General features: G+C 50.8%; 2 protein-coding genes across 2 annotated transcripts; one reads left to right on the top strand and one right to left on the bottom strand.

The window, feature by feature from the left end:
• Positions 1-167: 167 nt before the first annotated feature.
• BEST4 (bestrophin 4) lies at positions 168-3419 on the top strand (the record flags this gene model as incomplete). The annotated part of the gene is made up of 9 exons (XM_081087392.1): positions 168-319; positions 406-500; positions 1060-1293; positions 1396-1550; positions 2020-2097; positions 2389-2577; positions 2689-2769; positions 2843-2997; positions 3137-3419. 9 exons carry the CDS (start codon positions 168-170, stop codon positions 3417-3419), a joined length of 1422 nt encoding a protein of 473 aa, XP_080943518.1.
• Positions 3420-9246: 5827 nt separating this feature from the next.
• Positions 9247-11840, bottom strand: RPS8 (ribosomal protein S8). Its single transcript, XM_081087092.1, has 6 exons — positions 11777-11840; positions 11251-11357; positions 10729-10828; positions 10206-10381; positions 9843-9972; positions 9247-9404 (listed from the first exon to the last, which is right to left on the bottom strand). Exons 1-6 carry the CDS (start codon positions 11778-11780, stop codon positions 9295-9297), a joined length of 627 nt encoding a protein of 208 aa, XP_080943218.1. The 5' UTR covers positions 11781-11840; the 3' UTR covers positions 9247-9294.
• Positions 11841-16045: the final 4205 nt, after the last annotated feature.

Genomic DNA, 16045 nt, shown 5'->3' with positions numbered 1-16045 from the left:
TTGCCCACTGACACAGGTGAAGGCTGGGTGTGTATGACCACCGCTGAAGGAGGTTGCCTGGGGAACTGAGCTCAGTGACGAGAAGAGGGCAAGCTAAGAGAAGGCTTGCTGGGGAAAGGGGACAGCTCTGGGGGCAGCTCTCGTGCCCTCCTCCAGGCGCCAGCGCCATGACGGTGTCGTACACCCTCAAAGTGGCGGAGGCCCGCTTCGGAGGCTTCTCGGGGCTGCTTCTCCGTTGGAGGGGAAGCATCTACAAGCTCCTCTACAAGGAGTTCCTACTCTTCATCGTCCTGTACGCTCTGCTCAGCATCACCTACCGGTGCGAGGGTGAGGCCTCAGGGCTGGTCTGTGGGGGACTGGGCTGCCCGCCTCCCTCTAACCCGGGCCTGCACCGGACCTTCCCAGGCTGCTGCTGACCCAGGAGCAGAGGCTCGTGTATGCCCAGGTGGCCCGATACTGCAACCGCTCTGCAGACCTCATCCCCTTGTCCTTTGTCCTAGGTGAGGCTATCCTCTAGTTCTCCCTGGCATCCTCACCCTCTTCCCTGACCTTTGGGTGGGGCTGACAGCTCTGAGGGTCCGATTTACCCCAGGAGCCCAGCCTGGAGACCAACCAGAGCAGGCTCAGAGGCATGGGACCTGTGTGCCGGGTCTGGGATTTCCAGGGGGGTAGGCCCTGTTTATCACTTGCTGCACCCTCACTCCAAACAAGGCCCAAGCTACCTGCTGGCTGGCATCACCAACCTCTGGGTACTGGAGGGGAGCTGGGGAGAGATGACACCCCATTCCCACCCGCATGGGAAGCAGGGCTCAACCGCCTGGCCTTGAACCACCGCTTCTCTGCCTGAGAAGGGCTGCCCTCCTTCCTCCCAGCGTGGTCAGACCAGAGGAAGAGGGTGTCCTCCTGACAGCGAGGCAGGGCACCGGAGCCAAACGTGTCCTTCCCTCTGCCTTGGTTCAACCTGCCCTGGACCAGGCGCTCTGGCTGAGGGGCAGGACACGCCGACTCCCAGGCCTTTCATCTTTCCCTCCCATCCCTGCTACCCGTGGTGGCAACCAGGTTTCTACGTGACCTTGGTGGTGAACCGCTGGTGGGCCCAGTACACAAGCATCCCGCTGCCGGACCAGCTGATGTGCGTCATCTCGGCCACCGTGCACGGCCTGGACCAGCAGGGCCGCCTGCTGCGCCGCACCCTGGTCCGCTATGCCAACCTGGCGTCAGTGCTGGTGCTGCGCTCGGTCAGCACCCGGGTGCTTAAGCGCTTCCCCACCATGGAGCACGTGGTAGATGCAGGTGCCTGTGCCTCCTGGGAGGGGAGGTCTGACCCCCAGGGGAAGCTCCAGGGTCCCAGCCTCTAGAGGCAGAGTCTAGGCTCCACCCACTTTCTCTCTGCAGGTTTCATGTCTCAGGAAGAAAGGAAAAAGTTTGAGAGCCTGAAGTCTGACTTCAACAAGTACTGGGTCCCCTGTGTCTGGTTCACCAACCTGGCGGCCCAGGCCCGGAGCGACGGGCGAATCCGTGATGACATTGCTCTCTGCCTGCTCCTGGAAGTGAGTCCGCCTAGGACCAGGCCCCGTGCCCTCCTTCCCCTAGCTCTGCAAACTGGAATCATAATTTTAATATTTAACACTTCCATCGTGCCAACTAGGTACTGCACATTGTTGGAGCACTGTACTTTATTAACTCATTTAACCCTCACAATCCTTGACGTAGGTACCTTTATTACCACCCCCTTTCACAGATGTGGAAACTGAGGCAGAGAGTGGAAAAGAAATTTGCCCAAGTCACACAACTAATGAGGCAAACTGGGATCATACGCAGACAATCTGGCTCCAGCTCTGTGCTTATAATTGCTTTGCTAAACTGCTTCCCATCACAGGCACCCGAGCCTGGGAACACCTCTGAGAGCAGAATGAGCCTCCAGACCTGTCCCAGGCCCAGTGTGTGTTGGGCTCCCCTCTTCTCTCCACATTCTTCATTCCTCATCGTCACGGACTTCCTCCTCCTGCTTTCCACCAGGAGCTGAACAAGTACCGAGCCAAGTGCAGCATGCTGTTTCACTATGACTGGATCAGCATCCCTCTCGTCTACACCCAAGTAACGGCCTCTGCCTCCCCAGTCCCTCTGTCTGTCCTGTGCTGTGTGAGGCGCTGAGAAGAATTAGAGATGGAACCTGCCTTGGGGCAGTTCAGTCTAGTGAGACATTGAACAGCGGAGGCCTCCTCCTCCCTGGACACCCACCGAGATGAGCCCATGCTCTCCGGTGCTGCCATACCTTGCCACATGTTTTCATGACTTGTCGGACCCCCACACGCATCCCCCTCCGCAGGCCCTTAGGGACAGGGACAGCATTTCTCCCGACCCTTCAGCCAGGCTTCCCTTCTCCAGGTGGTGACCATAGCAGTATACTCCTTCTTTGCCCTCTCCCTGGTTGGCCGCCAGTTTGTGGAGCCAGAGGCAGGGGCTGCCAAACCTCTGGAGCCAGGCCAGGACCCGGGGCCAGTGCTGGGGGACCTGGACATGTATGTGCCTCTCACCACTCTGCTGCAGTTCTTCTTCTATGCTGGCTGGCTCAAGGTGGGCACTTTGGGTGGTCATGCCAGCGTGTTCTGTAGAGACATGAACCCAGGGCTCATCCCAACTTTGGGGACAGAGAATGGAGCAGAAACACTGTCTTTCCACCTGCAGGTGGCCGAACAGATCATCAACCCCTTTGGTGAGGATGATGATGACTTTGAAACCAACCAGCTCATTGACCGCAACTTGCAGGTGAGTGGTGGTCCGGGGGCAGAGCCCTGTTGTGAAGGAAAGGAGGGCCTCTGTGACTTGCGGCCCACCCCAGGTGTCCCTGCTCTCCGTGGATGACATGTACCAGAACCTGCCTCCGGCGGAGAAGGACCTGTACTGGGATGAAGGCTCAGTGCAGCCGCCCTACACGGTGGCCACGGTGGCGGAGTCTCTGAAGCCTTCCTTTCTGGGCTCAACTTTCAACCTGCGGTGAGTGGCCCCAGTAGGAGGGCCCGGTCCCCCACCATCTAGGATGCCAGTGGCTCAGTCCTCCCCCCCCCTCTTCTGGAGAGCAAGTCCACCTGTGGGCCTGTGGTGAAGCTCGCTCACGCGGTCCTCTCGCCCGCAGCATGAGTGACGACCCCGAGCGGAGTCTGCAGGTGGAGGCGACCCCTGCATTGGCTCGGCAGGTGCCAGCCACGCAGACCCCGCTGCTCAGCCGCTTCCTGGGTGCAGGAGCACCCTCCCCTGCCATCAGTCTCCGGAACTTCGGCCGGACACGAGGACCTCCCCGGACCCCTTATCTGCTGCGCTCCAGGGCCGAGGAGGGTGGAGACCCCGAGGACTGCATTGAGGAGGTGGACTGCATGGAGGAGGAGGCGGGTCCAGAGGACCAGGCCCAGGAGCCCTGAGCAGAGGCAGCTCCTCCCCCCTTCTCGCCCCCTCCCCGGTGTATTAGGAGCAGGAGCATTTAGGGACCGCCTTGAAAGAGGAAGGTGGAGAGAAGGGCCTGAGCCAAGGCTCGGGAATGTGCCCACTTTGACGGGAGGAGGGATGGATTCTGTGGGGAGCTGAAGCTGGAAGAACACGTGGAGAGGCAGAGGCGCAGCCACGGCCCCGTGCAGTTCACTTCCTCGGCAGGGGGGCTAGGCCAGTTCTCAGTCTTGAGGAAGCATCACCATGACTGAAGGGCTCATTAAAAAGTCCTAGGTTCCACTCTCAACGTTTCATTAGATCTGAAATGGAGCTCAAGGATCACAATTTGAGTCATACATGAGATGTTTAGAATATACCCTAGCCTGATAACCTCACTCTGAAGATGGATCAAAGTACGTGTTGGGCACTTTTGCTTTATCTGTAATGTTCAATTTTTTGTTTACAATGAGAATATATGTATCGCTTGTGCAGTTACAATCGTTTAAAATTGAATTGGCATGCTGTGCGGTGAGATAAAGGGCTTGGGAACCTGCACTGGAAGCTGATTAAACTCAGATGTGAAGGCAGACATACATACACCACCCAGCCCAGGCTTCCAGCATCTGCACTTTGTGCCAAGCCTTTCTCCACTCCCACCAACCAAATGTGGAGAATGGGTTAATTTAAGGGATGAGTCCTGGCCGGTTTGGCTCAGTGGACAGAATGCAGCCTGTGGACTGAGGGTCCCAGGTTCGATTCCGGCCAGGGGCACATGCCCAGGTTGCAGGCTCGATCCCCAGTGGGGGGCATGGAGGAGGCAGCTGATCAATGATTCTCTCTCATCATTGATGTTTCTATCTCTCCCATCCTCTCTGAAATCAATAAAGACACACACATATATATTTTTAATTAAGGGATGAAAGTTGTCTATCCCCATGGTGGTACTGCGGTGCTGGGAGCACTCAGTTCATGATTAAGAGAAAGAACTAGATTGGAGTCATTGCTAAACTGAGCTCCTCTAAGGTGCCTGTGTTCTAGGATCAGCCTCCAGTAAATAAATTAGTGAATATCAAAACTGATCATAATGCCCAAGGAGGCAAGTGCCAGAACTGAGGGGAGGCAGGAGTACATAGGTAGAGGCTGAGTGCAGCGGGGGCATTAGCCTATGGACTCCATCAGAATGCTGGTTTTGCTATTTTCCTGCTGCGTGACCAAATCTATAATATGGACAACAGCACCTCTCCATAGCCATTCACTAAGGAAGGTGTGAGTTTTTGCTGGGTTTTCAGGGGGAGGTAGCCTTGCTCCAGGGCAAGAACCGTCATCTGTGAAGACAGTGGAGGCTCCTTAGAACCTATTGGTCCTACTGACAGATGAGGTGGAAGGGATGGAGATTGATGATCAATGCCTTGCGGAGCTCAAGTTAGAAAAGGCAAGGAGTGCTTATAGCTTTTTGAATTTGTCTAGTAGGTCTTCAGGTCTTTACTGGAAGCCCCCCCCGCCCCCCTCCCTCCCCACTCCCTAAAGAGAGGAAAGGCAAAGTGTGGAGTGTCGCTCTCAGTAACTATTAAGTTGGTACACGAAGATTCTTACTGGGGAAGAAGGTGGAGGCTAGGTCTCCCCAGAGCCAATGGTAAGATTTTAGAGCAGCGGTTCTCAACCTGTGGGTCGCGACCCCTTTGGCGGTTTCAGAGGGGTCGCCTAAGACCATCCTGCATATCAGATATTTACATTATGATTCATAACAGTAGCAACATTAGTTATGAAGTAGCAACAAAAATAATTTTATGGTTGGGTCACATGAGGAACTGTATTTAAAGGGCCAGAAGGTTGAGAACCAGTTTTAGAGGTTTGGGTTGACTTATCTTTGTCCTGGTTTTGGGGGCTCCTCTTTCCCAATTGACTGTTCACATAATTCTGCAAGTTAGCCAAGTTGATGAATCAATTGGATTTTGCACTCATTTGGCTCATAAAATATGTATTTGCACTTTCCATCAACTTTAATTGGATCAGTCTTCAGGAACTCATTAATTTAGCACATATTTGAGTGTGTGGCGCATGGCCATGCACTTTCCCAGATACTGGAGACACAGCAGGAAACAAATATCCCTGCTCCTTGAGTTGTATTTTGAGGACAAAAAAAGATAAGCAAATAAAGAAATTTTATGCCACGTAAAGGAATGAGAAAAACGGGCAAAGCAGTGTGGAGGGGGCTGCAATTTCAAATTGTGATCAGCCTAACCCGGGTGGCTCAACAGTTGAGCATCAACCCAGAAACCAAGTTGCTCACATGCCCAGGTATCGGGCTCAATACCCAGTGGGGTGCATGCAGGAGGCAGCCAATCAATGATTCTCTCTCAGCGATGTTTTATTAATGGAGAAATACATGCTTCTTTTATTATTATTATTATTTTTAATATATTTTATTGATTTTTTACAGAGAGGAAGGGAGAGGGATAGAGAGTTAGAAACATCGATGAGAGAGAAACATCTATCAGCCACCTCCTGCACATCTCCTACTGGGGATGTGCCCGCAACCCAGGTATATGCCCTTGACCGGAATTGAACCTGGGACCTTTCAGTCCGCAGGCTGGCGCTCTATCCACTGAGCCAAACCGGCTTCGGCAATTTTTTAAAAATATATTTTTATTGATTTCAAAGAGGAAGGGAAACATCAATGGTGAATCATCGATTGGCTGCCTCCTGCACGCCCCCTATTGGGGATTGAGTCCGCAACCAGGGCATGTGCCCTTGACCCCAATGAATCCGGGACTATAAGTCCTGCAGGCCAATGCTCTATCCACTGATCCAATTTATTTATTTACTTTTTAAATATATTTTATTTATTTTTTTAGAGAGGAAGGGAGATAGAGAGTTAGAAACATCGATCAGCTGCCCCCTGCACATCCTCCACTGGGGATGTGCCCGCAACCCAGGCACACGCCCTTGGCCGGAATCGAACCCAGGACCTCTCAGTCTGCAGGACTGACCCAATTTAAAGTTGACGGAAACTGGCTAGAGCTTGCTGTTTCTTTTTAATCCTCACCAGAGGATATTTTCCATTGATTTTTACAGAGTAGAAAAGAGAGGGAAACAGAATTATCGATGTGAGAGATTGGCTGCTTCCCACACACGCCCTGATAATGGTCTGGGGGTCAAGAAGGTGCCTGAAACCAAGGTTTGTGCTCTTGACCTGAATAGAATCCAGAACCCTTCGGTCTGCAGGGCTGACCAATGCTCTATCCACTGAGTCAAACTAGCTAGGGCTCTCATCGATGGCTGTTTCTATCCCTCTCCCTAAAAATCAATAAAAACATATTTTTAAAAATTGTGATCAGAGAACTCACTAGACCAGCCGTAGGCAAATCCGGCCCATTTGAAATGAATAAAACAAACAAACAAAAAAAAGACCGTACCATTTTATATAATGTTTACTTTGAATTTATATTAGTTCACACAAACACTCCATCCATGCTTTCGTTCCGGCCCTCCGGTCCAGTTTAAGAACCCATTGTGGCCCTCGAGTCAAAGTTTGCCCACCCCTGCACTAGACAAAGACCTGAAGAAAGTCATGTGGGTATCTTAACTGTTCATAAATTAAAGCCAGATGGTAGGCACTATAGAAAAGGGACCAGTTGCTGGGGTCCCACCCCAGCAGGTCCAGGGGTCCCCAAAGGTGTGGACGGAGTCGGCGAAGAAGGAATGATACGGAGACAGCGTTCAGTTGATCAGCAGCCTAGCCAGGATCTCTAGCCTGGATCTCCAGCCAAGTTCTGGTGGTTATTGTCTTGTTACATCCGTATTTATACCAGTTGATTTTAATACTGTCAATTTCTATTGCAAAGGTTAGGGCGTTTCTTACCTCCATTCCAGGGAGTAAAGATTATGTAGCTTAAGCGTGATTGTTTGTAGTTAAAGTGATTAACTACCCGCCTGGCACTTAGTTAAGGAGTTTTTTGTTTGTTTGTTTTTTTAAAATATATTTTATTGAGTTTCCACAGAGAGGAAAGGAGAGAGATAGAGTTAGAAACATCGATGAGAGAGAAACATCGACCAGCTGCCTCCTGCACACTCCCCACTGGGGATGTGCCCGCAACCAAGGCACATACCCTTGACCGGAATCCAACCTGAGACCCTTCAGTCCACAGGCCGGCGCTCTATTCGCTGAGCCAAACCGGTTTCGGCGAGTTAAGGGGTTTTATCCCCTCCCTGACTTCAGGGAAAAATCCCTACCTGGGGAAACAACCTTTCTCGGAGAGGTGACCTTGGTTAAAACACACAGTGCTAAGGGGAGCAAACATATTAAGAACAGTATGCTATATACGCCAGGTCCCTTGAAACATATGCTGTGCAGATGTTTCTTTCCTGCAGCGACTGTGTCAAGCAGCAAGGATGGACCGGCTCCCGGCAACCAGTCACATTGAGTTCCACAGTAGTAAGGATTTTGAGATGGGAAGCGGCTTGGTTAAAAACCCAATGTTTTAAAATAACCTGATTGCTGGGGTTGCACTGGGGACAGCAGAAGCAGCACTGGGAACGAGTAAGATACAAAAAAGTGACCAGAATGGTCATCGTGACATAACAGGTTGAAGCAAGATTTGCTATTAGACGAACCTGCTGACATCAAAGTGCAGGTGTCAAGTAGGTCTGTGTTAGCTCAAGTCAGAAAGATAAACCCAAACTTCACTTAAATGCTGGTGATAGCCCTACCTGGTTTGGCTCAATAGATACGAGCATCAGTTTGCAGACTGAAGGGTAACCAGTTTGATTCTGGTCAAGGGCACATACATGCCCAAGTTGCGGGCTCAATCCCCAGTAGGGGGCATGCAGGAGGCAGCCGATCAATGATTCTCATAGTTTCTCTGAACTAAAACATCACTGGCAACCTAACGTACCTTTTAGGGGGAGGGGTTAGGGCTTAAGAGAAAAATAGAACCTGCTCTCAACAATGCAGAAATTTGCCAAAACCGGTTTGGCTCAGTGGATAGAGCGTCGGCTTGCGGACTGAAAGGTCCCTGGTTCGATTCCGGTTAAGGGTATGTACCTGGGTTGCGGGCACATCCCCAGTAGATGTGCAGGAGGCAGCTGATCGATGTTTCTCTCTCATCGATGTTTCTAACTCTCTATCTCTCTCCCTTCCTCTCTGCAAAAAATCAATAAAATATATTAAAAAAAAAGAAAAAGAAGTTACTAAAACACAAAAAAACAAAAAAAAAACAATGCAGAAAATTTTTTAGACCATTAAGACGTTAAGGGCCCAGTCAGTCACCAGTGACTGACACTATACTTTCCATCTGGAAGACAAAATAGGCTGGGTGCTTAACATGTTAAACTCAAGGTTCAAGGGTACAGGATCTCTAAAGGAGCCAACTTTAGAAGCAATATTGCTTCACGTTACTATCACGGTCAAAGCATCAATACTGTGGGGCCTTAGTGCTGTAATACCTCCCTTATATGGTCTTTGCTTGGCCAGCAAGCCACATGTCACTTTCCCCCTGCTACACGTATTTTTTAAATCCTCGCCTAAGTACATTTTTTCCATTGATTTTTAGAACGAAAGGGAGGGAGGACAGAGGGGAACATCAGTGTGAGAGACACACATTTTTAATTGGCTGCCTTCTGCATGTTCCCTGACCCAGGGGATTGAACTTGCAACCCAGGTAGGTGCCCTTGACAAGTAATCAGTGTGCAGGTTGAGGCTCTAACCACTGATCCACGTTGCCCAGGGCCCCCCTACTATATTGAAGTACAGCCCTCCAGGGAGAGGGATTCAGAGTACTCTAATAGCGTGCTGATCAAATATTCAGATGTGGACACAGAACCTAGGATAAACACCTTTATTACACGGGCTAGGATAGAAGGGAAGAGGACTTATTTGCCTTTCCGGGCCTTGATTTTCCTCAGATAGAACTCCAGCTCCTTGCCCTCGAGCACATAGCCATCTGCTCGGCCGCACTGGCCTGGTCTTGAAGCGATGCATGCTGCCGAGAGAGTATGTGGTCCTTAGCAAGAGAGCAATACGGTCTACCCGTAACTACGTGCCCTTAAAAGCATACACTGGTTCAGGCACGGGGGGGGGGGGGGCAGGCATGAAACCTGCTGTCTCCTCAGATATACTTTATCATCACTTAAGGTCAGTAGCAGAACTGGACAAAGTTTTCATCACTGAGACAGTCCCCTTAGCCTGAGCACTCACTTCTCAGAACACTGCTCACTCAGGCCTATGGACCCCTGCCCACCATTTCCGATTTTAGCTTCCCACTAATGGGTTGACCAAATGGTGATCTGTATGCTGCTGTTATTAAACTATCCTGGTGAAGACTATTATATAGCTGGCAGTCAAAGGACCGAGGCAAGGGTAAAACGCAGAGGGCACACCATCGCTCGTGACCCACCACCCCAACCAACAGCCATCTCACCAAGCAGCTTGCCCTGCTGGAACTGCTCCTCGAGAAGACTGCTGATTTTGGCATTCTTTTTCCTCTCATCGTATTTCTTCTGAATTTTCTTTGATCGTTTTTTGTTCAAAATCTCTTCCTCTTCAGGAGTCTGAGTAAAGGAGACAAAGATGGGTTAGCTGGGGGTCCCCAATTCTAACTCGAGAGACTGTCACGGTACCCTTGAACCCCGCACATCCCAACTTCTGCCTTCCTCAGCACTAAAGGCTTTCTTCTCTTTCCATTCAGTAGCAGAACTGGACGGAATTTCATCACAAGAAGGCTGGAATCAATCAGGCGGGCCTCCCCCCACCCTACAGGGAGGTTGGCTCCCCAAACACGCACCAGCTTGGCCCCCTTCTTGCGGCCCAGGGGCAGTGCGTAGTGGGACTCGTACCACTGTCGGTACGGTGTGCTGTCAACCAGCACGATGCAGTTCTTCACTAGCGTCTTGGTGCGGACCAGCTCGTTGTTGGATGCGTTGTAGACAACATCAATAATCCTCGTTTTGCGCGTACAACCTGCTCGCAGGAGAAACTCAGAATCAAGCAGAGCCAACCAAAGGCCAACCGGCCTGGCCCCCCCATCCCAGCCTTAACGGGGCCCGAGGAGAAGCAAGGGAACTCAGCCTTTACCCAGCCACAGGGCACCAGCTCCCCCTCCACAGCCCCCCCGAGCCCACAGGACCGAGCACAGGCTGGAGAGAGAGCGCTCGTTACCACCGCCTTAGGGTCTCTGCAGGAGACACTTCAGTCCCTGGGTGGCGGCCCTGGACCCGCTGCTAAAGGCACTTGGGGGCGCGCTCAGAACCACGTCCCAGAAGGAAGGCTGGCGCGAGTCCCACCCACGCCCGCCGGGCCGCACTCACACTCGGAGCCCCAGGAGAAGTTGCCCACGTCCAGCCTCAGGGCCCGGTACTTCTTGTTGCCGCCGCGCACGCGGACGGTGTGTATGCGGCGGGGTCCAATCTGGGAAACACGGGAGAGACGGGCACTGGGTCAGGAAGGACGGCGGGACGGAGGGGAAGGCGGGCCCGGCCGCGCGGAGGAACCGTCAGTGTAACTATGACAGGTCCCAGCATCGGCCGGTGGCGCACAGCGGCCAAGACGGCCACGCCAGGCCTGAGGATCCTGCTTTCATCACTCGGTCACCTCCAAGGAAAAAACAAACCTAGTGTCCACGCGACAAACACCGGGTTTCCAACCAGCAGGCGCGGAGCCCTTTAATCCGCGCACACAGCCCGTCTCCGTGCAACCTCTTGAGCTTTTACCCAACAGGGAGCATGAGGGGCCGCTCAGCCCGAACGTCACGGGCCCACCCCGCGATGCAACAGCCACGTGCAGGCCCGGCCGCGGAGACGACCGCCCGGGCGGCGAGGCCCCGCACAAACCTTAGTGTTGGCGGCAGGGCGTCCCAGCTCATATTTCCGCTTCTTGTGGTAGGGCTTCCTCTTGCCCCCGGTCTTGCGGCGCTTGTGCCAGTTATCCCGAGAGATACCTGTTTGGGGGTGCGGGGTGCGGAAGCTTGAACCACTGGCTCGCGGGGAGCCCTAGCCAGCTCCAGACCCCGTGCAGGGCGGGCGGCACGCTCAGCTCTCCAAGGTTGGCTTCCCCACCGAGATCGGCGTTTCACAGCAGTCCTAGGCTGTCATCATGCGCGCGCCGCCCAGCCTGCACCCTCTCCCGCGGCAGCCATGTTGGTGCCGCTGGCAGCCCCGGCTCGGGCTCGGGCTCGGGCTCGGGCTCTGGCACGGAGCCCCGCGCTGGCCGCGGCGGCACAGACCTGAGCACAAACTTCCTCATGGCTGTTCGTTGCCGAGGGTCAGCGCGCCCACCCTCCTAGCTTGGCTGCGAGGCAGGATGGCGCCGGATTGAACGCGCTCCTCTACCGCAGCCCTTAACACAAGCAACACTCACCCATGGCTCGGCGCCGGTACGAAAGAGAAAACGCAAAGAATCACGGTCCGGTTTGTAAAACGTAGTCCCGCCCTAAAACGTAGAAAGTAACCGGCAGTTACGACGGTTTTGCGACCGCGTCCTACGTGCCCCGCAGTTACCACGTGTCTGCGACCGCAGGAGACCTTCCTCCTAAAAGGGGAGTCTGGGCTCTGAAGCCCTGGGGAGGGGATAAAAACCGGACCGTGATTCTTTGCGTTTTTAGGGAGGAGGCTGGGGAGGGGATTGGGCAGGGGCCGCTGGGGAGGGGGTTGGGGAGGGACCCTGGGCGGGGGGCCGCTGGGGACCGCCTGAGGCAGGGAGTCTCGCGGCTCGGCGAGCTGGGAGCTGCGGTGGAGGGTGAGGCTGTACCCAGCCTCGGGCACGGCCGAGGGGGCGTGGGGAGTAGCCTGGCCGTTTGCCCTTTGAGAAGATGCATTTTGGAAGCTTTTGCAGTGGCCCAGGATGAGATGTGGGCGTTGGAAAAGGGTGAAAGGCAGTAGAGATGGAAAGGGGGGATGAGCTTGGGTTTTGTTTTGAAGGGTTTGGGGAGAAATTGGATGTTGGGGTTTAGGGAGAGGGAGGTGTGTCAAGGATTTTCAGTAATTCACTTGACCAACTGGATGAGTGTTGGTACTATTTTTGTTGAAGTGGAGTAGGCTTAGGTAGGAGCTTGGTGACTCATGTAAGTGGGAATGGCAGTGTTGAGGCCTGAGACAGGCCACCCCAAAATATCACATAATGGCATATCGGTTAATTAGATACTTGAGAAACAGAAGGGCACCTGACTTTCCATTGTCTCCTTACATGCAGAAAATAAATCTCCCATGTGAAAGTGTCCTCCCTGCACATGGAAGACACACCTTATTTAGTTTTTAATATGTTTTATTGATTTCAGAGAGAGAGAGGGAGAGAGAGAAACATCAATGATAGAGAATCATTGATCGGCTGCCTCCTGCTGGCCCCCACTGGGGATTGAACCCATAACCCAGGCACCTGCCGTGACTGGGAATCAACCGTGACCTCCTGGTTCATGGGCGGACACTGAGCCACACCAGCTGGGAGAGAAACCCCTTACTGATAAGAGTTAAGTAGCTCAGAGCTGACCAGTCTGTAGAAACAAGCATTAGCCTTTACTGATTTGCTACTCAAGCCCAAACCTTGCTTAGATTTCTTATGAGCACTGACTTTCTTTGTCCTGTTAGTTTCTCACAAATTTATTGTCTAAAAAATATTAAAAGATGCCTGGTTTGATAATTTATTGAAGCCTCATTTTATTATCTGACCATCATATTGTGATTCTCCATGTACACATGTAAATAGATTTTTTCTGTTAATCCAGTGTTATGTCAATTTTACTCTTGTTACTAGTCCAGCCGTAAGAACTAAAAGTAAAAGGGAATTCTCCCTCTCCCTGACACAGGCAGCTGAATGTTCATGTCTGGTCATCCTTATGGAAGAGATCTGGACAGAGGATCTTTTGGGAATCATTGGTTTATAAATGGTAATTAATGCTGCCAGAATGGATATAGTAATCTAGGGAGACAGCATAAGGCAAACTTTTCTTGTAAAAGGTAAGTAAATACTTTAGGCTTTGTGGGCTGTAGTTTCTGTGTCAGCTTTGCTATTGTAGTGTGAAGGCAGCCATAGACAAAGGTAGACAAATGGATATGGCTGTGTGCCAATAAAACTTTATGGATACTGGGATTCATTTGTTAGGAATACTATGCTTTTGAATTTTTTTTCAAACACAAACAAAAACCACTAAGCTCTTGGGCTCCATCAGTACACAGTAGTATGCCAACCTCTGGTATAAAGAAATAGAAGAGGGCCTAGGGCCAAGGCTTGAGGAATGGCAACATTTAAGGCCAGTAGAGAAGAGGCCTGCCAGGGAGCCAGAAGGAGCAGTTAGGGTGACAGCACTGGGTGAGGGTCATGTCATGGTCTCGTGCTACTATGATGTCTGGTTAAAAGGAAGACTAAAGAGTGATTATTGGATTGTTGAGTGGCTTTGGCAAGAGCAATTTCTGTGCAGTGAAGTGGACAAAACTTGATTAGTTTTTCCAAAAACTTGAAACAAGGGGAAATTTAAAAAATACAATATATGTAGATAATTGTTTTGAAAGTTTGAAGGGGTGTGACTGAAGAGGACACAGAGCAGAGGGCAGTTTTGTTTTTTTAAGGAATAAACTGCTTGATTTATAGGCCCTTTTATAGTTGGCTCCATACTATCTCATTCATTGGAAGGGATTCTCTCAACATCATCCCTTTCTTCTGTATCTTCAATCTCATACTGGCTTCCAGCACATTCAGAATAAAATCTAAATTTATTTTCCCCCCTTTGGTGTGTGTGGGGTGTGTATGTGTCACCCATGAAATGAGTTTGACCCTGCATGGTCAGTGGAGAGGTGTCTTAGACAAACTGTGGGCCCTGGGGTGAAAGGGTGTCATGGCCTGAAGCCTGGTTTTGAGGATCTAACAGCTTCAATGCAGTGCTCCCATGTTGTGGATTTTCTTGTTCTGAGTCCCTTTGTGGGGACTACAGCACCCCTAAATTGGCCTTGAGGGTAGGCTTCTAGAAATGTCCCAGGCTAGATAAATGTTTTGGGTGTGGGCTGTGGCCATGGAGGGTGTGACTGTCAAGGGCCCTGGGATTGGAGAGTTGGTGACATTCCTTGCCCATGACCCTGTAGAATAAAATCTAAATTTCTTACCAGGAACTGGAAGACCCAGGAATAGGGGCTGTGTAATTTCATGTCATCCTGGAGAGAGCCTCTCTTCTGCTTCCCTTAATACCCTCTCCTGGACACTACTCCATTTGCTTTGAGACCATCAGTGATCATATTATGGCTTTGGCCCTTTTTTTCATTAGTTACCTTGAAAAATTATCTCCTGCCTGACTGGTGTGGCTCAGTGGTTGAGCACTGACCTATGAACCAGGAGGTCATGGTTCCATTCCAGGTCAGGGCACACGCCCAGGTAGCAGGTTCGGTCCCCAGTGTGAGGCGTGCAGGTGGCAGCTGATCAATGATTCTTTCTCATCATTGATGTTTCTCTTTCTCTCCCTCTCCCTTCCTCTCTGAAATCAATAAAAATATATTTTAAAAAGTTATCTCCCCAAATAATAACTATCACCCACATTCTTTTTTTAAATATATTTTCTGCCGAAACCGGTTTGGCTCAGTGGATAGAGCGTAGGCCTGCGGACTGAAGGGTCCCAGGTTCGATTCCGGTCAAGGGCATGTACCTGGGTTGCGGGCACGTCTCCAGTGGGAGATGTGCAGGAGGCGGCTGATCGATGTTTCTCATCTCTATCTCTTTCCCTTCCTCTCTGTAGAAAATCAATAAAATATATTTAAAAAAATAATATATTTTCTATTTCATATTAAATTTGTAATGAATGTAAATCTTGGGATTAGGAAGCTAATGGCATTTAAGTTGCCGAAGAGGTGGTTTTCTTATTTCACTATTATTTTTTAGAAATATATTTTTATTGATTTCAGAGAGGAAGGGAGAGGGAGAGATAGAAAGATCAATGATGAGAGAAAAAATCATTGACTAGTTGCCTCCTGCATGCCCCCTTCTGGGGGTTGAGCCTGCAACGTGGGCATGTGCCCTTGACCAGAATCAAACCCGGGACCCTTCAGTCCACAGGCCTGTGCTCTATCCAGTGAGCCAAAGTGGCTAGGGTGCTATTACCCACATTCAAATCCTGAGGCAGGTAAATATATATTTATACAGATTTCTCAGCATCCAGTTCCTACAATCTTACCAGTATGTCGTGTGTCATTCATCAGGAAAAAATCCTCTTTGTCTTCAACCTCTTCTCTAAATTTTGCCTTCTGAATGTTTCCTCTGCTTTCTAACAGAAACCCGATTATCTCAGAAGACTTTTTCTGGTCAACCTTTCTCAAGTGGAAGATGACTACACTCTGGTTCTCTAGATGGGAGAGGTATGCTCCATGGTCTTTGCCAATTTTAGGCCATCCTTACTCTATCTTCTCTAAAAACCACAAACTTTGAATTTTATAAGACTTTAACATTCACAACCCCTCTTTACTGCAGTTATCCATAAGTGCTGGTTCTTACCAACTTATGCCTGGAAGATTTTAAATCCTGACTCACTGATACTTTTTCTAGTACTACTCCTACACATGAGCAACACAGATGCCTGAGGCAGCACTACTAGTTGGGGCTAATAAGAGGCTGACCAAAAACCCCACAAACCCCAAAACCCACTTACAAGGAAAA

This window comes from Myotis nattereri (assembly GCF_964212035.1).
Source record: "Myotis nattereri genome assembly, chromosome: 3".
Lineage (NCBI taxonomy): Eukaryota > Metazoa > Chordata > Mammalia > Chiroptera > Vespertilionidae > Myotis > Myotis nattereri.
This window is presented reverse-complemented; position numbering and strand designations above follow the sequence as displayed.

Coding starts and splice junctions, on each gene's coding strand:
- RPS8 (XM_081087092.1), bottom strand. Junction 10,829..11,250: donor GCCCTGCCGCCAACACTAAG/GTTTGTGCGGGG, acceptor CGTGTTTCCCAG/ATTGGACCCCGCCGCATACA. Junction 9,973..10,205: donor GCAAGAAGGGGGCCAAGCTG/GTGCGTGTTTGG, acceptor TCCTTTACTCAG/ACTCCTGAAGAGGAAGAGAT.